This window comes from Equus caballus, chromosome 3 (assembly GCF_041296265.1).
Source record: "Equus caballus isolate H_3958 breed thoroughbred chromosome 3, TB-T2T, whole genome shotgun sequence".
Classification (NCBI taxonomy): Eukaryota; Metazoa; Chordata; class Mammalia; order Perissodactyla; family Equidae; genus Equus; species Equus caballus.
Genome location: NC_091686.1, coordinates 9,230,524 through 9,253,204, shown reverse-complemented (window position 1 = coordinate 9,253,204; position 22,681 = coordinate 9,230,524). Strand labels below are relative to the sequence as shown.

The 22,681-nt window shown below is 59.0% G+C and overlaps 1 protein-coding gene and 1 non-coding gene across 3 annotated transcripts in view; both read right to left on the bottom strand.

Annotated features, from left to right (window-relative positions):
- The window catches only part of SLC12A3 (solute carrier family 12 member 3), a 35,758-nt gene extending 18,483 nt beyond the window's left edge, over positions 1-17,275 (bottom strand). The window contains exons 1-18 of one of the 2 annotated variants that reach the window (XM_014738434.3): positions 16,822-17,275; positions 16,245-16,388; positions 15,432-15,507; positions 14,626-14,721; positions 14,161-14,300; positions 13,668-13,778; positions 12,376-12,487; positions 12,041-12,171; positions 7,482-7,566; positions 6,418-6,572; positions 6,001-6,108; positions 5,434-5,557; positions 4,919-5,017; positions 3,586-3,687; positions 2,498-2,653; positions 1,769-1,868; positions 664-775; positions 158-298 (exon numbers count right to left, since the gene is read on the bottom strand). In XM_014738434.3, coding sequence (XP_014593920.2) covers positions 158-298; positions 664-775; positions 1,769-1,868; positions 2,498-2,653; positions 3,586-3,687; positions 4,919-5,017; positions 5,434-5,557; positions 6,001-6,108; positions 6,418-6,572; positions 7,482-7,566; positions 12,041-12,171; positions 12,376-12,487; positions 13,668-13,778; positions 14,161-14,300; positions 14,626-14,721; positions 15,432-15,507; positions 16,245-16,388; positions 16,822-17,148 — 2,319 coding nt within the window. In that variant the 5' untranslated portion in view covers positions 17,149-17,275. The remainder of the gene's footprint in view (positions 1-157; positions 299-663; positions 776-1,768; positions 1,869-2,497; positions 2,654-3,585; positions 3,688-4,918; positions 5,018-5,433; positions 5,558-6,000; positions 6,109-6,417; positions 6,573-7,481; positions 7,567-12,040; positions 12,172-12,375; positions 12,488-13,667; positions 13,779-14,160; positions 14,301-14,625; positions 14,722-15,431; positions 15,508-16,244; positions 16,389-16,821) is intronic. The other variant, XM_005608274.4, reaches the window with a different exon arrangement.
- A 5,014-nt stretch (positions 17,276-22,289) lies between these two features.
- Positions 22,290-22,373, bottom strand: MIR138-1 (microRNA mir-138-1). Its single transcript, NR_032811.1, has one exon. It is a non-coding gene; the product is annotated as a microRNA mir-138-1 (primary transcript).
- Positions 22,374-22,681: the final 308 nt, after the last annotated feature.

The following is a 22,681-nucleotide window of genomic DNA, read 5'->3' as shown; positions in this document are numbered from 1 at the left end:
CCCCTAGAAAGTGCCCTGAATCAGCATAGCTGGAGACGCAAGAGAGGCGGGACTCTTGTTGCAGAAAAAGGGCTTCCACTAGCCCCTCAGGATGTCCCGCCTTCCAGGCTGTCACACCAGTTAGCACATCCCAAGGGGGAGCCCCGAACCCCGGCACCTGCATGAGAATCTGGACGCCACTGCGGAGGTCCTCGGCGATGACGTCCGAGTAGAAGGCCTTGATCTTCCTTTTGTTCAGCCACTTGGTGTGCCCGTTGGCGATGAGCCGGAGCTCAGGCATCCTCTGTTTGCGGGGTCCCTGTGGGTGGTGGGGGCAGGTGACATCAGGGGCTGCCTTTGCCCTCTGACCTGAGACTTCTTCCCTCCTCTACCCTGGAGGCTGCCCCATGGGCTCAGCAGCATCCAGAGGGTCCGTTTCCCTTTACAGAGTTTGGGGCAGGAAAGAAGAGGGGGGAGGCGGGGAGGAAGATGGAAGGAGCAGAGGAGAGGCAGAGCAGCGGGGAGCAGCCAGTGGGAGGGACAGGGAAGCAAGGAGAACCGCGCTGGCACGGGGCCCCGCCCGGCTCTGCTATTCTGCAGCCCCTGCGCCCCCATTCCCACCCGCACCCACCCATCCCCGCCCCCACACCCCCCCGCCCCACCCCACCTGCAGGGGGCACTCACCACAAGCACGTGGCCACAGATCATCAGGCTGAGGTTCCGGGTGAAGGTGCCCACAAAGTCCACCAGGGCCGGACGGAAGTTGGGGGGCCCCGTGAGCACCAGGCACTGGGGGCTGAGGAGAGGAAGGGAAAAGGTCATGAGCCATCAGGACAGGGCCCACCAGGATCTGGATGCCAAATGCAGGTGCCGGGGATTTCTGCCGCCTCTCCTCCCACAGAGGTGGACCACCCCGTGGCCTCGTCTTCCCGTCTGTGACTCAGGGCTACTCTGGGGCCCTTCCAGCTCTCTTGGTGGCCACCACGCTGGTTCTCCCCTTGTCCTTCCTGCTCAGGATCCACTCGGGCAAACCCCTCTTCTCCCTGCTCCACCTGGCGCTCCTGCCCTGCCCAGGCCAGCATGGTGGTGGGAAGAATAAAGACTAGGAGTGGGGAGGCCCATCCCTTAGGAGCTCACTGTGTCACCTGGGTGGGTGACTCAGTCTCTGTGTTGAGAGGCAGCTGAGGGTCATGGTCAAGGGCCACTACCAGACTCAGTCGGAGCCAGAAGAAATTGGCCACTCACCAGCTGTGTGACCTGGGGCCAGTTATTTAACCTCTCTGTGCCTCGGTGTCCTTATCTGTGAATGGGGTTAGTAATTTCATATACCTCACAGGGTTGTCTCGAGGCTGCGTAAGGACTTTGTGCAGTGCCTGGCTCATAGTAAGTGCAACGTAAATAGGTACAGACAATCGTTAGCATTGCCATCTGGTGGAAAGTGGGTCCTGGGCACACGATTCTCCTTGCCAAGGAGGGGAATAGCTTTGACGAGCGCCCAGGAAAGGCTCATCCCATCGGCCTTGTGAATGATTGCCCTGGGATTTCCAACACCGGATCACCCTTTGCAGTTGGAAGAGCATGTTCCACTATGGAAACTGAGGCACAGAGAGGTGACTCGACTTGCTTGGTCCCCATCAGGCAATGTGGACCCCGGCCTCCTGACTGCTGGGTGGTGCTCCTCTGCCTCTGCTCCCCGCCTGGGGCAGGTGACAGGTCTTGGCCTAGAGCCCCCCAGAGCTGGGCCATGCCAGCCCTTGGTCCCAGGCGGGGTCCCCGAGGCTGTGCTCACCGGTAGTTCTTGATGTGGTCCTCCACCTCGTTGAGGCCCACCGAGGAGCTCAGGGCCAGGTTGTAGGAGCCGGCCTGCACCGAGGAGCCCCAGTTCACCTCTGAGCGTGGGGGTGAGGGCAAGATTAGAAACGACTGGGAGAAACCAGCCATGCAGAGGGAGGGGATGCCAGCCTTCTTCAGGAGCCAGCACCCAGGGGAGCAGAGCCACCCGGCAGGTGGACGGCCGAGGTCTGTTCCTAACATTTGCACATACCCTATGGCCACATATTTCAAAATTACATCAAGGTAGAAAACTTCACAAAATATTCTCCCCCGCTGACAAACAGCCCTTCATAATGACCTGGAAGGCCAGGTTGAAATTTAGAATTCCAGGCTTCCTGGAGTTCTGCATCCCACCCCCAGGTCACCCCAGGATCCTTGCCTGTGGGCACACAGCCCTCCTGCCCACGTGTCCGCGCTTTGTCCACTGCCCTTCCATCAGCCAGCCCTTGGCCACCTCAGGCCTAGGTGTGCCCACCAGCGGGCCAGCCACTCTCAGGAGGATGGACCTGGGCCGGCAATTCCAGAGTCCTGGGTGCCCGGGGGTGGCCCAGAAGTAGAGGCGTGGGCTCTGAGTAGGCACATTCCCGCCTCACGGGGAGGGACGAGGTTGGAGGGCCAGAGCCCAGGGTAGGCCCTCTGGGAAAAATGGGGGCCCCTGAGCCCCGTGCAGCCCGCGAGCACACACCTGGCTTCTTGTAGATGACGTAGAGCAGTAGGAAGAGGACGACGCCGATGGCAATGAGGGCCGCCCACCAGGTGAGAAGGAACATGATGACCACGGAGATGACCGCCCCAAACAGTGCCGCCCACTTGCTGTAGTAGCGGAACGAAGGCCTCCATCCTGGGTCGGGGCACAGGTCGGGGGCCCGCTCAGCACTCGGGGGCTTCCTGCTGGGCCAGCGCTGCCGGGCGGGGCCGGGGTGGCAATGCCCACAGTGCCCTGGGCCAGGATCCCAGCCTGTGCCCACCCTCCCAGCCACCCTGAATCCTGGGGCTGGGCCTGGAGGTGCTGGGGAGGACCACGTGCCCACCTTGGCTGGCCACAGGGCTCTGCCATGTTGACAGACTACACCAGAGAGGAAGTGTCTAGCTCCGGCCAAAGCCAGCCACACACCAGCAGCAGCACCAGCTCCCATGGCTCACGTGGAGCCAAGGCAGGGACATGGAGGGGAAGGATGTGATTCTGCTGGCTCCACCCCTGGAGGCCATGCCAGGGCCACCACTAGGGGCAGCTGCCCCATGGCACGCTTTGGGGGCACCATGGTCTCTGGTCTATAGAAAAGGCGGCCTGGTGACCGGCTTATCAGCGATTTAGGACTAATTAGAAAAAGTCATCCTGCAGACTCTTTACTGCCGCCTGCCAGAAAATTTTCATAATAAACATGTAAATCTATGACACCTCTGAACAGCAACGACTAGAGTTGCGCAATGTGCAACGTGCACAACCTGTCTGTGCCACGTGCACAACCTGTCTGTGCCATTGGGCAATTGTCTCTCCTCTCCGGGGAGTCAGACTCCTGACTCCTGTAAAATTGGTGCAGGAAGGCACTAGGAAAATCTCTGCACACTGTAAACAGGGCATGAATGCATACCCAGTATACATTGTAAGTGCTTGCTTAAGAATAGTGGCTATTATTATTCTATGAATGGTCCCTTTAATTGCTTTTGATTTGAAGGGTGACCTTGGTCTGCCCACTTCCATCCGCCTTGCCCTCCCCCCTCCATACCCCAGCCCCAGGCGCCTCCTCCCGCAGCGGGGAGGGCGTGGCTTACCGGGCGAGTTGGTGATGGAGGCGTGGAAACAGCTGAAGTTGATGAGAGCGTAGGAGCACAGGAAGAAGTTGGAGATGATGGGGGCAATGGTGTTGAGCTCAGCTTCAGGGACCCGAGGGAGAGAGAGGACAGTCTGTTGGGCAGCCCCACCGAGGAACCGCCTGGCCCCTACCCTCGCAGAGTGGAGGACCCCGGACAGGCCACCAAGGCTCAACTCGTCTCAACCTCATCTATGAAATGGGTCCATCATTTCGTGAAGCTCAAAGGGCAGATGTTCGGTAGACTGTAAACTGGGGGCTTTAAAGAGGATGGAGAGCTGTGTGAGAGTAAAGCCCATCAGGCTACGGGATGGCCCAGGGCAGTGGCTGTCGCACTCTTGTGTGACCACAAATTACGGTAAGAAATACATCTTACAGCGTGACCTAGGACACGCGTCATCTTTTCTCTGGGACTCTGAGACTGCGTCACACTTCCACCCACAGAGGAAACCCCTCGAGAACTGCCTCCTCCCCTCCCCGTCTCGGTGCCCCTCCCCTGCCACGGCCCCCAGCACCCCCAGACACACTTTTGCGTGTGAATCCTTGTCTCGGGGGGCCTGCTTCTGGGGGATCCCAAAACAAGACAAGCACCTCTCCTGTGCTGGGGCTTCCGTACATGACTCCACCGAATCCACAAGAACCCCGCCCCCGAGCATCCGAGGTCATGGTCCTCAGTCTGAAGTCCAGTCAGAACCACCCAGATAAAAGGACATCAAATCTGAACGGGAGTGGTGATAGGAACTGCAAGTTGAGTGGGGGAACACCCAGACCGACCAGATGTTTCCAGCTCCTGGGTGTGGCCCTGCTGCCCCTTCGTTGGGTTTGTGATCCAGGAGCATCCAGGGTCTGGAAAAGTTCCCCTGCGTGGAAGTGACCAGACCGCTAGGGGAGGGGTCTGGATTGGTGATGCTGGCCTGAGTAGTGGGGATTCAGCTGTGGCAGGAAGGCCCTCCCAGCCTGGGGAGGTTCACCAGCAGGAGACCCCCACCCCACTCCTGCATACAGAGTGGGGCCCGGGGGACATCACACTGTGGCATGGCCACTGCCCTTGCTCAGCGTGACCACCTCTCTCCTAGCGGGGTCTGCCTTGTCAGCTAAGTCAGTCCCATATATGTGTGCAAGTGTGTATGTCCATACACATATGGTTTCTTCCTGCCCATGTGCGACACACTTGCTGTGCACTGTTGCTCCCCTTTTGCAGATGAGGAAACTGAGGCTCAGGGAGGTGACTGATTTGTCCAGGGTCACACAGCTGGCACGTGGCAAAGCCAGGACAGAGAGGCGGTCTCACTCACTGATTCTCTGGGCTCTTTCTCTGAGGGCATCCCCTCCCTTGAGGCCCAAGGGGTCCAGCAGCTCAAGGGCCGAGAAATGAGGTTTGTCTAGTTCATACCCTGCAGAGACATTGATCCAGCTGTTCGTATCAGCTCCGGAGGATACCTATCAGCTGTCCTGTGCTCCAAAAGTGTCCTGGGGGCTAATTCAGACCTGGCAGGAGGGATCCCGGCTGCCAGGACGTGGGAGTGCAGAACCAGGAGAAGCAGGTAGGGTCCCTTCTAACAACATAGAACAGTCCTCCTGCCTGGCCTGGGGGAGGAGTGGGGTGGGGAGGGACCACCTGACCCCCCAAAGTCTCCCTCCGGCCAGGGCCTCACCCACTGAAGAGTTAGTCTCTGAGTGCCCACTACCTGCTAGGCCTGGGGGCCGCAGGGCGCCAAGGTGAGCAGAACAGAGAGGTGTCCTGCCTGTGGCCCTCACGGCCACCGGCCAGGAGAGGGGGCCAGCCCTGACGTGCCCCGCAGACTCTCACCAATGATAATGAAGGCCACAGCGATGGCGTAAGCCAGCAGGTAGCCGCGCACCGGCTCGTTGTTCTTGCCATAGCCCTTGCCGAAGAAGCCGATCAGTGGGTACAGCTGGTCCACGCACAGACACTGTGGGCAAAGCACGACACGCTCACCCACCGGCTGGGCCCTGCCCCCTCCTCTCCCGGCCCCTGCAGCCACCTGGACCCCAGCCCCCCCTTGCTCCCTCGTGACCTCAGCAGGGTACGCCCCCCATCTGGGTCCCAGCTCTGTCTCTGTGAAGTGGGAGTGGTCTCCCCACCTCCCCATGAAGACAGTGAAAGGACAAAGAGAGGAGCCGATCACAGCGAGTGAAGCCGGGGCGGTGGACTTGCAGACGGGGTGCCCGGCTGCACAGGGCGGGGTTCAGGGCGGGACAGGGCAGGAGGGGGCTGCTCCCTGCAAGAGTTTGCTCCCTGGCCCTTCTTCCTCCAGTCTAGACATCCCTGTCACATGACGCCTCCAGGCTTCTGTGGCAGTCGCCTGGGGATCCGGTACCTGGGCCTCCCAGACTCCACCCCCCACAGCCTCACCTGGAAGACTTTGGCGGCAGAGACGAGGCAGGCCAGCGCAGAGGAGAGGGTGGCCCCAAAGATGCCTGCCGTGATCAGGGGTGCGAAGCCGGACACCATGCTCATGCTCTGCGGGGACACGGGGTTTAGGGCCCCCATAGTGGGGGCTGGGCCCAGAGCCCCCACCTGAGGCACCCCAGTCCCCACTGTGGGCAGGGGCTGGGTCCTGACGCCTCCATTGGATCAACCCTCCCCCAGGGATCCCAGTGCCCACCGAGGCAGGAACTAAACCCAGGGGCCCCCACCTGAGCCGGAACCTCTTTCCCCCAAGCCCAGGACACAGCCCCCAAAACCAAATCCACCCCAGCCTGTTCCAGCCGTCGCCTGGCCCCTCCCCACGTCTAGGGGGGCAGCCTTCCCAGCAGAGGCCATGGGTACCTGGTAGTAGTTGATGAGGCCGTAGCGGCAGCTGTGCTGCTGGGAGCAGTGGGTGAAGTTCCAGCCGTAGCCACAGGCCAGCCCCTCGCAGGCACCAGAGCCGGGGGTCATCGTGTCGTTCAGGTCCCCCGAGGCGTCACGAACCACACAGGAGCCTGAGGAGCAAGAAGGGCATGGGAGGTCTCGCTCCTCCCCTCCCTCTCCTCCCCCCACCCCCAAAGTGCTGGCTGCGTCTGCAGAGCACAAGATGCTGCCGATGGGCCAGCTCTTCCCTGACCAGGCAAAGACCACGATGACAGTGACAGTGACATAGCTAACACGCAGGAGCACTTACCACGTGCCAGGCACTGTGCTAAGTTCTTTAACCACCCTGGGAAGCAGGTATTACGATTATTCTTGTGGTCGTTGCCACTCTACAGAGGCAAGCAAGCTCAAGCGACCCATCTAAGGCCGCAACGTCCTCCTTAAAGCATAGACCTGAGTCTCACGTCCTGACTGGCAGGGACCTGGGCCAAGGGGGTTCCTGGGAGCCAGAGGACCTGTGAGGATCTCAGTGAAAGGCAAGTGTCAACAGACCATGCCTGAGTTCAAAGCCTGGCTCCACCATGCCGTGGCTGTGTGACCTTGGACAGGTCACCTAACCTCTCTGAGCCCTCATTTTCTCCTCTGTAAAGTGGCAGAAATGACAGCGCCTGGATTAAATGTGATAAAGCATGTAAAGGGCTGGGCACGCGGTACGTCAGTTGCTAGTATCATCTTCATCACCATCATTGTCGTTATTATTACTGTTCCTAGAGTTGGAGCACTGCTTGTCCTGTAGGATTTTCACACCTGTGAATCTGGAACTTCAGGTTTGAGGGGAGCAGAGGAGCCTGGTCTGAACCCCGCATCTCTACCATAAACTACCCCCCGAGAAGATGTTCTGGTCACCACCAAGGTGCCCCCCAAAGATAAGGTTGGAGGCTCCACTTCCTGGGGTTGCCATGTCCTCCTGGCCCGGCTGTCTCTGTAGAGAGCTGCGCCCCAGCCTGTGGCCCCATCAGTGGTCTGGGCTGGCTACTTACCGATGGTGGCTGAGATGGCCAGGTAGGAGACGGTGGTCCAGAAAATGGCCATGAGCGTTCCCTTGGGGATGGCTACAGCGGGGTCCTGGGGGAGTGGGGAGGGGGCATCAGGCAGCCTCTGGGCCTCCTTCCAGGCCCCACCCTTATCTGAGGCTGGGGGGAGGGCAAGCCCTGACCTTGGCCCCCTTCCCGGGAAACAGAGAGGAAGGGACCTGGTGGTTGAGGACCTCAGGGAGGACAGGACACGACCAAGGTCGTGGGCTGAGACCAGATCCTGGGAGCCCAAGGCAGGGAGAGAATTCCAACCAGCTCCATGCCTGTCCCCGAGGACACTGGCCCAGGCTTGCTCTGGGGGGTGGGAGGATGAGGGTGGAGGGCTCTGGAGCCAGCCTGCCTGGGGTCAATCCAGGGGACCAGCTGGGCTGCAAGCTTGCCCTGTCACGCCTCAGCCCCTCCAGCCTCACAGGGATGCTGGCGAAACAGACAAATCGGCATCGAGCTCCTAGACCAGGCCCGGCTCCCTAGCAGCGCTCGATGCGTGTTAATAGCCATTACGCACCAATTCATCTGTCTGGTCCACTGTAGTAAATATACAGACAAGCCCCAGACTCTCTCCTTCTCCTCCGAGGAAGAACTCTGCTGGTATTTTCCTGACAGTAACAGCAAAGCTTCACACATACATCACGTGCTCACTCTTCTAAGCACTTCCTCAAACTGATCTACCCGAGAAGTGGCCAGGGCATCCCCACTGGGCTGGTGGGGAAACTGAGGCCAGGGAGCTGTGAGGACGGCCCCGCTCGCCGAGCCTCAGCTGGCTTGGGCCACACCAAGGTCCACAGCCTCGGGTTCAGGGGCTGATCCTGGGTGGAGTAACACAGGCTGGGACTTTTACAAGTCCCCCCCCCCGCCGGGGCATAGACCCAAGCAGGAGGGGCAGGCCACGTTGGCACAGGAAGTAATTTGTAAACCTCTCGAGCTTTCCCTGGCCTCTCTGCTCACCACCCAGCCGGCAGGTAAAACCACAGATCGCAAAGCTTGGAGGCACCGAGACGTTGTTCAGCTTCATCGGCAGGTCAAAACAAAGCGGCAACGATCCAGCTCTCTCCCTCGAACGCTTGGGGGCCTGAGTTGGACCCACGGTCACCCAGCAATGACCAGGCCCCAGACTCTGCCCTTGAGGACCCCCGGCCCAAGGGGAGAAAGTACAGGCAGGATGCTGCCAACACAGGGCAGACGGCACCTGCCACAGGGACGACCACAGTGAGCTGGAGAACTGGGGGGGGGGGGGGGGGGGGGGGGGCGCCCTGCCAGGAACCCTGGAAGGCCTCATGGTGGAGGGAACAGTTGAGGTAGCTCTGAGGCCACTGGGGTGGGAGGAAGGGCATGGCAGGCCAGAGAAAAGAGGGAACAGAGGTGTAGAGCTGGTGGGAGCCTGGAGCCTCTGGAGCGCCCAGGTTGGCTGAGGTCTCTGCTTTGGGGGCCCTGCAGTCATCGTCCAGCCAGCCCTGCCCTGAGAGCCAGGATGGCCCAACTAGGTGAAGCACGGAGTCCTTGGTCTCAAGGCCAACAGACCAGGTCAACCTCCCATCCCACCTCCAGTGGGTTGAATAGTGTCTCCAAGAATTCATGTTCACCCAGAACCTCAGAATATGACCTTATTTGGAAATACGGTCTTCGCAAATGTAATCGGTTAAGATGAGGTCATACTGGATTTGGGTGGGCCCTAAATCCAGTGGCTGGTGTCCTTGTAAGAAAAGGAAAAGACATAGAGAGACACCAGGAAAAAAGTCCATGTGAAGACAGAGGCAGAGATCGCAGAGATGCGGCTACAAGCCAAGGAACACCAGGAGCCTCCAGAAGCTGGAAGGGGCAGGAAGGATCCCCCCCAGGGCCCTCAGAGGGAGCATGGCCCTACTGACACCTCTGTATTGGACTTCTGGCCCCAGAAATGTGCAAGAATAAATTTCTATGGTTTTAAGCCACAAAGTTTGTGGTGATTTGTTATAGCAGCCCCAGGAAATGAATCCACCAGGCCTCCATCCTGCTCTCCTATCTTGGTCTGAAATCTCAGAGCCAGCTCACAAGACAGGGGTCTCTGGGTCCACATCCCAGCCCCTCTCCTCCCAGCTGTGTGCCCTGGGACCAGCCCCTTAAGATCTCTGAGCCTCAGTGCCCCTCCCCTCTGTGAAACAAGAAGCTAACGTGGCACACGGCCGGTCCCCATAAACGTGAGCAGTTAGGGGTGGGGACTGTGTTGTGCTCAGGGACACACCCTGGGACAATACCAGGTGTGGCACAGATCCCACATCAGTCACTAGGAAGTCCCCTGTCTCTGAGCCTCAGTCGCCCAATCAGAAAATTGAGCTAATAGTGCTTCCCATGGCCACGTCACAGGGTCATGGTGAGGATGTGGTCACGAGATCGCTCTGCAAGGGCCAACGGGTCAGGGAAATGCAAGCGATTCAGAGTAACAGGGACAACTTTGTCATCGTCCCTTCAGGTCTCCTTCCGATACAGCCTCCTCAGAGGTCTCTGGCCACCCCGTCTCAGTTTGCGCCGTGCTCCTCCACCCCACGCCCGCAGACTCCCCGCCTCCTGCTTATTTCTCCCTGTCACTCACCACCGTCAGGCACACTACACATTTCGCTTATTTGTTGGTTGATTGCCTGTAATCGTCTTGTTTACTGCTGTAGTCATAAGACGCTTGCATAAAGCAGGTGCTCAAAAAATACTCGTTGAATGATAAAGTTCTTGTGATAAAGTTGAGGCCTCTTTGTCCTAGAAACTTGCATTCCAGCCCCTCTGCCACCTGAGTGTGGCCCTCGGCCAGCCCTGACCCTCCCTGAGCTTGGTTTGCTCCTCTGTGGACACGATGACAGCACAGACCTGTACAGCTGCCCCAGACAATGTTGTAAGAAGGAGGCACCGTGCCAGCCCCGTGGTAAACGTGAGCATGACCTTGACAATCAGCCCTTAGCACGTAGACGACCTTGAGAACTAGCCCTTAGCACTTACGTGACCTTGACAACCAGCCCTTAGCCCTCCTCTGTGCCGGCACCGTCCTAAGCCCTTTACGTAAACTAGCTCATCGAATCTGCACTCCCAGCCCTGGAAGCAGGGGCTGTGTTTGTCCCATTTTCCAGTTGGGGAACACTGTCCCACAGGAAGGCAGAGGGCCGGATCCAGGAGGGAAGGTCCCCGTTAGGGCTTGAGGGCATTTAGGACAGAGCCAAGGGGCCCCCTTGCCCAGCCCCGGGATAGCTGCCTGGCCCAACGGCTGCACACTGGGCTGGTCAGGAACCTAAGGAGCTTGATGAAGCATCTGGATGAGTCCCCCGGCTGCAAAGGTCCTTGACGGGGCTGGGAGGGGAACCAGCCTGTCTGAGCACCAGCCTGGCCTCTGCGGGGACCTCAGGGCAGGCCACCAGGCCTCTGCGGGCTGTTTCTGGAGCAGGGAGAGGAGCCGGCAAACACGGCCACTCTGTGATTTCCAGGCCTGCTGGGCACCACCCGGGCATGTGCAGTTAGAGCCAGGCCAGGGTTCGAGACTGCCTCCAATGCACGTTCTTAATGCATTTGAGAAAATGCACCAGCAAGCACCTTTTGAGTGGGAGTGGCAGGTAAGGGTCTCCAGCGCAGAGCGGGCCTCCTCACCATCTGATCCTCCTATAACATCTTTTAAAGCCCCAGCTCCAGCCCCATCTCCCCCCAGAAGTTCTGTGCAGCACCTGCCGGCATCAGTGTCTCCTCCTCCCCAGCTCACCAGCACTTGGTGCTTCTGCTCAAACATCTCCCATTCACTACGTTTCGCTTTTCACTCAACAAACACACACTGAGCATCTAGTATGAGTCCGACTCTTAGCTGGGAACAGGGACGCAGAGGTAGGTCTCAGTTCTCCAGATGTAGGGGAGACAAGGACATAAATGGCCTGACATCATTATGCTACAGGAACCCTGGCTCTGGCAAAAGGGCTGGGAGAGATGTAAGGGTAGACGTGGTATTTGAAAGAGGAACAGAACTTTGCGAGGCAAAGAAACAAGGTAGGGAGTCCCAGGTAGAGAGCGAGGCAGAGATAGAGGCATGAAGGATGGATACGGGGGCACGGGAAAAGCACTAGATCCTTGGGGCCAGGGCAGGGGTCATGGGAAAAGTGACAGTGGGCTGGGGCCTTGAATGCCGAGCTGAGGAGCCTGCCTGCATCAGGCAGTGGAGGGCCCTGGGAGGATGTCAGCCCTGCAAAGATGTGCATGACCCGCTCTAGGGTTTGGAAGGTCAAGCTGGGTGGATCTTCCCCTTAGGCTGAGAGTCCCAGGAACTAGGGAGGAGACTCGCCCATTTTGGGGCCGCCCTCAAGGCCGAGAGTGCAGCCCATCAACAAGCTCAGAATTGAGCAGAATGGATGGAAGTGAATTGGATTGGCCTGGACTGAGCTGAGCTGACTGGACTGGATTTTAGAAGCTCTGGTCTCAGCCCATGGTCTCAGCGCCAAGCTCAGTGCCCAGCGGGAGATCCCGGTAGGTCATGGCCAGGAAGCGGGAAGGATGGGCGTCCTGCTCACCCTGAGGTCCCCGGAGATGTTGGCCCCGGCCAGGATGCCTGTGGCCGAGGGGAAGAAGATGGAGAACATCCCGAAGAAGCTGCCATCCACACCCCGCCAGTCGGGAACCAGGTTCTGGACAAAAATGTCGCCTGGAAAACCAAGGCCTAGTCAGGGCCGTCTGGAGGGCTTGGCTCCCCTCGCTGGGCCTGCCGGGCAGGTAGGGGGCTCCGCGGGCAGCTCCTGGCCATGGGAGTCGGGGGTCCCCTCCTCCTGGTGCCCTGAGAAGGGCCAGGTTAGCGGGCAGACTGTCCGTGTCCCCAGAGCCATGGGCAGGGGCCCCAACTGGCACTTACCCCGGTAGCTGAAGAAGCCTTTGGAGGCCTTGTCCTCTGACGGGGGGATCAGCGTCCCCACCAGGTAGTTGGCAAAAGAGACCATGATGACCAGGAAGAAGAGCACCTGGGCCTGGGGGTGAAAGACACTAGAGGTCAGGCCGGGCTGCCCATTCAGGGACCCCGGCAGGTCCCTCCCTCCCCCAGCCCCATTCACTCACTCACTCACTCATTCATTCATTCATTAGGGAAGAACCTGCCTGGGTCCCTCACTCCCCCATTCACTCGCTCACTCAGTCATTCATTCATACCTACCCAGGTCCCTCATGCCCCCACTCACTCACTCACCCATTCATTCTTTCATGCATACCTGCCCAGATCCCACACCCCCCATTCATTCATTCATTCATTCCTGCCCAGGTCCCTCACTCCCCCACTCACTCATTCCTTCAATCACTCATTCATTCACTCAACACCCATTATGCCGCAGGCTCTGTTCTAGGAGTTGGTGACAGAATAAGCCTTGTCTTGCTGATAAATAAGGAAGATGGATCCAGAGTAAGAACTGGGGTGCGATGGGGACTGGGTTGGGGACTACTTTAGCAGGGTGGCCTGGGAAGGGGTCTTCAAGGGTCCTAAAGGAGGAGGATGAGTGAGTCACAGAACGACAGGGGGCATCAGCTTGGCGCACAAGGAACCTCGAGGAGGCTGGCGTAGCTGCAGGTCAGAGCAAGGGGGTGGAGGAGAGGCTGTGGGGCCTGGTCTGGCCAGGCCTGCCAGCTGCAGCCCAGTGTCTCTTCTTCCCTCATTTCCTGGTGCTCAGCCTCTCAGTTTTGGCCGGACAGGTGCAAAGGAAGACCAGCTTTCCACAGCCTCCCTTGCAGGGTGTGGCCGTGGACCAAGTTCTGGCGGATGGGATGTGAGCAGAGGGATACGTGCAGCTCCCAGGCTGTGCCGTGAAAGGGAAGGGAAAAGGAACCCCTCCTTCCCACCCATAGACCGGACTGTGGACGTGCTAGTGGTGGCCGTCACAGACCAGGCGCACGAGGGCCACACCCCAGGGAGGGAGAGGCCACAGCACGGGAAGAGTCTGGGTGCCTGACCTCAGGAGCCACACACACCTGGGCTGTGACATCAGAGAGAAACAAACATCTCTTGTTTAAGGCCCCCTTCCTTAGGGTGTCCTTGTCACAGCAGCAGAACTTAAAGCCCAGCTAATACACCCAAGAAGTGGCAGAACCAGGACCTGGACCCAGGTCTTGTGACTCCTGCTTTTCCGCTCCCACATCCCCTCGCCGACATCCTCCCCTCACCTTGGATTCCCACTCCATGCCGGCCAGGGAGATGCCCAGCAGCACCGTGACAGTGACCACGCCGATGATGCGGATGTCGTTGATGGGGTCCACGATGGGCGCGCCGTGCTCCTGGTGGAGGGGAACAGGCGGGCTGCGCGCTGCCCTCTGAACCCCGCCCCCCGATGCCTCCACCGTGATCCCCCTCATTTATGGGTGTCCTCTCACAGGAAAACACAAACTCAGCACCTTCCCTGCCGACAGATCCTACAAAGCGGCTGCTATGTGGGCCTGAACAATCCGGCCCTACAGGCAACAGGCTCCCCTGAAGGGGTCTTCTGGGAATGGTCTTATTTGATGAGATCGTCACTGTCACCCACAGGGATCAGACTGTGGCCTTGGTCCCTGATGGGCAAAATTGGGCAGAGGGGCAGGAACGCCCGTCCCAGATGGGGTGGAGGAGAATGAGATGGGCTGCTGGCTCCTTCTGCTTGGGGTCCAGCCCCAGCCTCACCTGGATCAGGTCCCGCACGGTCTCTGCAAAGCCCACAGTGTGCATGGCCACACCCACAGCGTTGGCGAAAGCAAAAATGAGGCCGATGGAGCCCCCTAGCTCTGGGCCAAGACTCCGGGAGATGAGGAAGTAGGTGCCACCTATTGGGGACAGAGCCAGGAGCTGTGAAGCTGGGGGAGTCAGCTGGCTGGGGTGGACTTGGGGCAGGCAGAAACTGAGGCTGGGAGAGGGTGTCCATGGGGCCCATGGCATCCACAGCACAGGAGATGACCGAGGCTGTCCAGTGGGTGCGGAGAGCCTGCCCCCAGCCTTCTCCTGGAACCAGAAGGAGCAGCCTGGGGCATTCCAGTCTTGGTGGGGGTGGCGGTGGTTCGGAGACCCGTTCCCAGGGTGAAGACTGGGGGACCTACAAGAGGAAGACCTTGGGAGTAGGGGACAGAAGGGGTGGGGTGGAGTGGGGCCCACCTGACTTGACCTTGCCGTTGGTGGAGATGGCCGAGATGGAGAGGCCGGTGATGGAGGTCACCGTGACGGACAGCAGGATGATGATCCAGGTCAGGACTGTGGGGGTGGGGGGATGCGGTCAGTTGGGGCATTTCCCAGGTGAGGAGCCATGTGAGGAACCCGAATCAGCCAATGAGTCACCACATGACCTAAGTCCCTTCCCTCCTCTGGGCTCGGCTTTCTCATCTGAAAAATGGGTCTCTGTCTACCGCCTGGTATGTTCTGAATAGCCAGGGAGCTGCTGAGCCAACATGTAAAGGATCACCAGATATGGAAGGAAGCTCCCATCCTTTCATAATGAAAAATAAAGTATGAGTTACCACTTGATGAGTGCCTCTGGGTGCCAAACCCTGTGCTGTTGTATGTGCATCATAGAAGCATCGTAGGAACCCCACAATAGGTCTGTGAAGTAGGGTCAGTTATCATCCCCATTTTACTGATGAGGAACCAAGGCTCAGAGAGGTTAAGGAACTTGTCTAAGGTCACACAGCATGCCACAGAGCTTGAATCTGAACCCTGGTCTGTGCAGACAGTGAGTCCCTAACCCAACATTCTGCAGTGAGAGCTGGCTCCAAGAGGTCCAGTGACTTACTGAGGGCCAGGAGAGCCAGGGGGAGCCCTCAGGCCTGCTGACTCCACACCACCCTGTCCTCTGTCACTGCAGGGGCCCGTGGTCTCTGCAGCCGAAGCTCAAGACTGCTCCCTGGGGCCTTGGAGGACCAGGACTCAGCGCGCCTCTCCCCCTCCCCACCTGAGGCGGCACTCACCAATGCCCGCCTGTGCCGTGATCCACGGGAGCCGCAGATAGAGGATCACACCCCAGATATTGAGCATGCAACGGATCTGGGGGGAGACGGGTGTCAGAGGCCACTGGGTGGGCCAGACACCCCAAGGCCACACACACAAGTCCCTGACCCCTGTCAAGCCGTGACATGGGGCACTTAGGCCTTGGGGACACCTGGGTCCCTTCTTTGCTTTACCCACTTCAGTGGGTTCCCCCTTCAACGCCCCTCTGGTTCTGTGAGGCAGGGAAGGGGGAAACCCAGAGACCCACCTGCCCCTCCTGCCGCCTCTCCTGCCCGCCCGTCCACTCTACCGTCTGGGACTTATTCCCGCTCTGGCCCCATCAACCCTCCGCTTCCCATCACGGAGAGAAAAGCCACCAACTCGAGGAATTGTGGGTTCGTGCTGCCTCCTGGTGGCTTTTTGGGGAAACACAGTTTCTTCTAATAACACCCAGGCAGGCATTGATCCAAGCACTTTATCTATTGACTCATCTAATGCTCATCATTTCAGAGATGAGGAGACTGAGGCAGGTTAAGAAACTTGCCCAAGGAAACAGGACAAGTGCATAGCCAAAAAGCGATCATCCCCAGGGCCAGGCCTCAGTCTAGAGGGTAAAGGGGGGTCAGGAAGCACAAAACCAGAGAAATTTGAGGTCACTATGCAGATGGAGAAACTGAGGCCCAGGACAGGCCTTTGGGCTGCGCTGGCCACTAGGCCTTGAGGACCAGAGCTGAGCCTGGATGGAGCCCTGGCTCCCGCTCCGACTGCTGGACCTTCCATCCGCACACACTCACCATCACCCCCTTGACCCAGCCAAAGCGCACGGGCTCTGCCGGGCTCTTCTCGCCGCCGGTACCTGCCTCGTCCTCTACCAGCCCATCGGTCATCTCATGGCCGGGCCGGCTGTCAAAGGCCAAGGCGTGCAGGTGGCTGCCTTCCTGCGGGGAGCCCAGGGGCCACGTGTCAGGCAGGAGTCATGACAACCCAGCTCCCAGTCCTCCACCCTCCAGACTCCAGCCTCCCAGGCAGCAAACCCAGCAAGCCCCCACTCTGACGCAGACCTTCCTTACTCTCCCCATCTCTTTCAGGTATGCGCAACCTCTGTTTGCACACTTCCACTGATGGGGAGCTCACTACCTCTCTAGGGAGCCCTAGATTACTTGACTGGGTGCCAATGACTGGACAATATACATGACAACATGTATCCAGAGCTTCACAGGATCCATGCCCACATTTCATTTGGGCCTTGACCCAGGAGGAAGACACTCATCCCCATGGCACAGATGACAAGAGCTGAGACTCAGAGAGATTAGGTAATTGGACCAAGGTCACACAGCAGGGAAGTGGCCAGGCTTCTGAGACACTGCTTACCTTGAGGAAGGAGTGCAGGTCCGCCAGGGTGGGCCGGACCTTCCGGGGCTCACCGGGCAGGGCGCTGTTGGCATAGTGTTCATAGGCGGGTACCACATCGATAGTGTTGTAGCCGAAGGTGCGCATGTAGAAGGTGCTGCCGTGGGTCAGGTGGCTGGGGTGGCTGCTGTCATAGGCAGCTGGTTGGGGGGGCTCATCGCCCCCGAGCAGCGTGCTGATGGTGAAGCGCCCACTGCACAGAGCAGGGTCCCCAGGCGTCTCTGACACCGGCAGCTCGGCCATTGTGGCTCTGGGTGTTGGGGAGGGGGCCAGGGTCAGCGGGGACATGCCGGGTGGCTTTATAGGCTGGGCCCACGGCAGGGAGGAGGCAGGGAGGTTGGCTCAAACCGCCCGCAGCTGGTGAGCGGGGTCCCTGCACAGGGTGGGGGTGGAGCCGTGCCCACTGCCGTCCTGCCCACCGTCTGATGGCTGAGATAGCGGCCTCCCCATGAGCCACGGGGCAGCCACCCTGGACCCTGGGCCTGGGAGGCTCTTCTGAATCCGGGGGCAGGGGACCCCTGCAGCCAGGACCCCAGGAGGAAGTACTCACCAGAGGGGCCCTAGAGACGGCCTGAGGACCTGAGGACCCACCGTGTGCAGATTCAAAAACTCTCATTTTAGGAGGTAGTAGTTAGTTCTATTTTTTTATTTTTCTAGTATTTTTCAATAGATGAATGGTATGACATATAAAAAGATCATGTATGTAGACAAAAGGTCAGTCTCTCTTACTTGGACCTCTGACTCCCAGTCTAGCATCTCCTTCCAGAGACATCTCAGGATGTATAAACCACTATGAACAAGTGCCCCCAAACCAGAGTTCAGCAGGTACCAGGTGTGATCTGCAGCCAAACGTGGACGGACGAGCCCCTGGGGCTTGTGGCCAGCCAGTGGACTGCTGGGCAACTGGGCACCCACCCCCCATCCCCCACACCGGAGATTCCCCGGGCTCTGCCTATAGAGCCACTGGTTACAGAGGCCAAGGAGTCAGCACTCCCGCCGGGCCAGCCCAGGCAGAGAGCCCCCGGCTTCCACAGTGGGCAGGGGGCAAAGGCCCCATTCCAGCACTGGGCCAGGCCGGGCTCCAGTTTGACCAGCAGCCCCGAGGCCTCAATGCACAGTGGCCGTGGGAGCACCCTCGTCACCAGAGACACCGAAGCCATTGCAGGGGTGGGGCTGAAATTTGAGTTGTGGGGGTGACACAGAAGGGGGGCGGGGTTTGGAGAGGTGATAGTATGGTGGGCGTTCCCCTAGCTGCTGCAAGGGCTCTCAGTGTCAGCCCCTATGGCGATGGCCTTGCCTGTGGCCACCGTTCCCCTGGGGCCTCATCCAGTGACTGAGGGATGCCATGTGTAAAGGCCCGGTGCCCTGCCCCCAGCTCTGAAGGGCCACCCTTGCTCCCGAGCTCCCCTGTGGCAGCCGAGGCTTTGTGTCCACACAGCAGCACACTCCTCCCTCTGCCCAGTCCTGCTTCCTTCCCTTCTCCCCAGAGGTACCAACCCAAGAGCCCTCCCTGGCGAATGCCCTGCACGCTCACCTGTGTCTCAGGGTCTGCTTCCCGGGCGGGTGGTCTAGCAGCTTAAAAGAAAACTAGGTCTCTTTGTCACCCCTGCTGGGTTTTGCATCTTTCAGCCATTCACCCGACAAACCTTTATTGACCATCCTGCATGCTGTGAGCAGTGAGGGGAGCCAGGAACATAGACAGTGGGCCCCAAGGCTTCGCTCACAGTGTTGCTGAGTCAGTGCGGGAGATGGGCATGGAAACAGACCAGGCGAGCTGTGTGGTGAGGGCAATGGGAGAGCCGCCCCTGGAGGAGGGTCCGGGTGGGGACGTCCAGGGCTGGGGCAGACCCCTGACTGGAGGCTTGGAGGACGAGTTGCTCCTCTGGAGGAAGAGGATGGATGAGAAGCCAAGGCCACCGCCAGCTCCAGGCTTCTGAGCTTGGCTTATCCTCAGGCTCCGGCCATCCTGGGGGGGACATGGAGGGTCACTTTTTCTCTCCCTCCCTGCCCTGCCTCTCAAATGGCCTCTTGGGGCTCACACAGGTCCCCGGAGGACCAGCAATCAGATGTTTGGAGTCCTTGGGCTCCATGACCTCCGACAGCAAGTCAGCACTCATTGACTAAGAACTTACAGAGGGGGCCTGCCTGGCTGGTGATGTTCCCCCCGTTCCCGGCCCAGAGGGGCCTGGGACAGGCATGCCCAACTTTAGGGCCACGTGGAAATGCTCAGATGGTGTTAGAGCAGAAACTGCATTAGAGAGACACCCTCCAAGATGAGGCTGCTCACAGCGGGGTCTAGGAGCCCCACAAAATTGTGGACAAGTTTTCATACTTCGGTGCATTTTTCTGGGATGGGGGACATATTTTTCATCCAACTTGTGGGAGGGCAAGCCCACAGGGGCAGGGATCTGGGCTCATCTCGCTCACTGATAATCCCAAGCAACTAGAACAGCACAGAGTAGGTCCTCGACAAACAGTTGTTGAATGAATAATGAAAGGAGTCCAGAACCAAAGAGGGCAAAAGCGGCTGCCGTGGGAGCCCTTGGCTGACAGTTACCCCAAGGACAGGGTGCAAAGCAGCTCCTCGGGCCCTTCCAGCTCAGCCAGGCATGGAGGTGAGCTGACGACGACAGGCCCTGAGGACAAACCCAAAGGTTATGATCTCTGTGGTCCTTTTTGCAAAGTTTACATATTGACCACATGTGTTAGTTTTTAAAAAAGACTCTTCTCGGGGCTCCTCTCAATGACTCCCAGGCTTGCCCGCTCCTTCTCAGGATTTCCAGCCCCTTCTCAGGAGGCCTCTGCAGGAGTCTGGCCCAACCCCGAAGGTGAGGGCTCTAGGACAAAGCCCCAGTTGTGGTCAGTGTTCCAGCTTGCCTGCAGCCCCCACCCTGTCTGTGTGTGGGGGGGCTGCGAGTTACTCATTCTCTCCCACGCAGCCTCGGGGCAGATCTTATCACCTCCTCGCTCTTAAACTGCCACTGGACGGGCGAAAATCCCAGCTGCCCAACATCCCCTTACACCATCCTGCATGCCCTGTCCCGGGGCAGCTGTGGAAAATTCCTAATTAAAGTCTCAGAAGAGAAAGGGGCCAGGGCTGGCTTCCAGCAGCATGGGGGCCATGGGCCGTGGGGGGCCACAGATCCACTGGGTGACCTTGGCCAAGTCACTTCCTCCTCCCTCCACAATCCCCAGGCCTGGGTCAGCTCCGAGGTCTGCTCCAGCCCCAGGTGGGGAACACGGCTCTCCGAGAAGCCTGTCCGCCCCCCGCATCTCTCTGGGATGCGGTGGGATTTGAGCAGGACCCCTCAAAGGGCTTCTCAACAGAGCCAGCTAAGGGGCTGTCAGAACACCTTGTCGCAAAGCACAGACCCCAGAGAAAGGGGATGCTCGCCCTTGGGTGGAACTGCATCCACTCGAGAAAACTCACAGAGGCTCTGCTCCTGATGGGGTGTGGCGCTGGCTCGCACACGACTCCCGCCTTCCGGGACTTCGGCTTCCTGGTGGCCCCAGAGCCCCTCACGTCTGAGACCCGGGACTCGAATCACCTGTACCCTGAGCAAAGCCCTGTGGTCTGGCCTCCGGAAGTCCCAGCTCTGTGCTGTCACATCTCAGTTCTGTCAGATTCTGAGTCTTTAGCAAGTTACCTGACCCCAGTGAGCCTCGGCTTCCCCAGCAGCAAAGTGGCACCGACACCTACACCACTGTCAGTTACAGCTGCCGCGTCCAGCGCCAGCCCCCGGCTGAGCGATGCAGGGCCTTTGCATCTCCCGGTTCTCAGAAGGACAGAGAACAGGGCAGTGAAGGCACCAAAAGGCCCAGCGGTCAGGAAGCTCCCCAGAAGCAAAAACCCTGCACGCAGGCGGCTGAAACCGTGAGGACAGGACGGCCTGTTGTCTTCACGGCCACAGAGGCACCTAAGCATTTATTGTGCGCCTCCTGTGTGCCAGGGACTGGGACCCACAGCCCAGCCTGGCAGACAAACCAGCAAGGAGAGGGGGACAACTGGCTAGCAGAGGAGGGAGGCTGCCTGGAGAAGCAGCGGGGAGCCAGAGGGGAGATGGGCAGGAAAGGATGGAGGGAGTTCTGGGGCACGGGGTTTGGGAAGGGTGGGAAGGGGTGGGACTGGAGCACACAACGCCGTCGGGGGGGGGGGTGGAGGAGGGAGGAAATGATAGGAGATGAGCTGAAAGGGGTCCGATTGTTTCTTCAGTCACACACATTTATTGAGTGCCTACTGCATACCATGCCCTGTGCTGGGCAAAGGAGGCACCGTGGGGAACAAGACCAAGGCCCTGCCCTCCTGGAGCTCACATTCTAGTGGGAGAGACAGACAGTAATAAACAAGCAATCATTATAATACATTTAGTGATAAGTGCTATTAAAAGAACAAAGTTTTTTTTTTTAGGAGGGGCATTTAAGCCTCTCTTAAAATGAGAAATTTGAGCTGAGCTCCAACAATAAGAAGGAGCCACCCATATGCAAGCAGGTATGAACACAGGTGTTCCAGACAGAGGGAAGAGCATGTGCAAAGGCCCTGGGGTATAAGTGTGATTGAGGCTTCAAGATAGTAAGGAGGCCAATATGGATGGAATAGAGGGAACAAGGAGATAGGGTTTAAGACATGGAAGGGGGAACATCGGGCCTTATAAGCAAGGGTTAGAAGTTCATATTCTATTATGTGATGGTCAGATTTATATTTTTCAAAGAGCACTTTGGCCATTGTGTAGAGAGTGGACTGAGGGAGGCAAGACTACTCAGGGCCACCACAGGTGTGCGATGATAGTGCCCAGGCCAGGGGAGTAGCTGTGGGTGGCAGGATGGTGAGAAGTGTTGGGAGTCGAGGTATATTCTGAAGGCAGAGCCCACAGAACCAGCACATGGGTTTGTGCAGGGCAGGGGTTCGAGAGAAGAAGGGAACAGGGAGGACTCTCTGGGGGAAATGGTCATCTCATTTCTGAGTAGGGAAGCCTGACGCGGAGGGCCTCAAAGGCCAGGTCGAGGAGCCTGGCCTTTGTGCTGGGGCGTCAGATCCTATCTGTTTCTGGAAGGCTGGTGGAGGCAGCAGTGGTGTGGGGAGCAGGGACCAGGGAGGGCTGGGGGCTGCGGCAACAGTCAGGTAAGAGGAGACAGCCCCGCCGTGAGCCCTGGGGCCCACCCGACTGCACTGGGCCTGGAGCATCACCCTGGAACCTCTAACAGACACTGATGCGGTGGCCCCATGCTGGGGGTTCTGTGGGCCTGGGGCAGAGAAGCGGGTGAGGGCCGGCATCCGTATTATCGGAAAGCTCCCCAGGTGATCCTGAGGAGCAGGCTGACGGAGACTTGGTGGGACAGAGAACAATCTTGCACACAGACGCCCCGCCCCACCCCACCCCCACGTCCACGTCCGCCCTGGTCCCTCGAGGCTCGCCTGGAGAGGATGGGTATGATGCAACCCTGGTGTCGTGAAATAGCCGGGTAAGAGGATGCACTGCTCGTCGGCCTGATTCACAACACCAGCTGCAGCAACGATACCAGAACTCTGCCGGCTTCCTCTTCTGGACGAGGCTCCGCAGCTTTGAGACAGTGATGAGCCTGGGCAAACATCCTCTCATCTGCATGGCTGCCCGGGGCCAGCGGGGCGCCGGGGCCTGGGGCTGTGAATGACAGAGGCTGGGTCCCTGCCCACAGGGGGCTCACAGACTTGATGGCAGTGGAGAAGGGGGGTGCAGACACACAATCCTACACAGCACAGGGGGCAGAGCAACCGTGGAGGTTCCTGGCCCTGGGAGGCAGAGGCTGGACCACAACCTCTCCAGTAATCAGGACCAAGAAACTG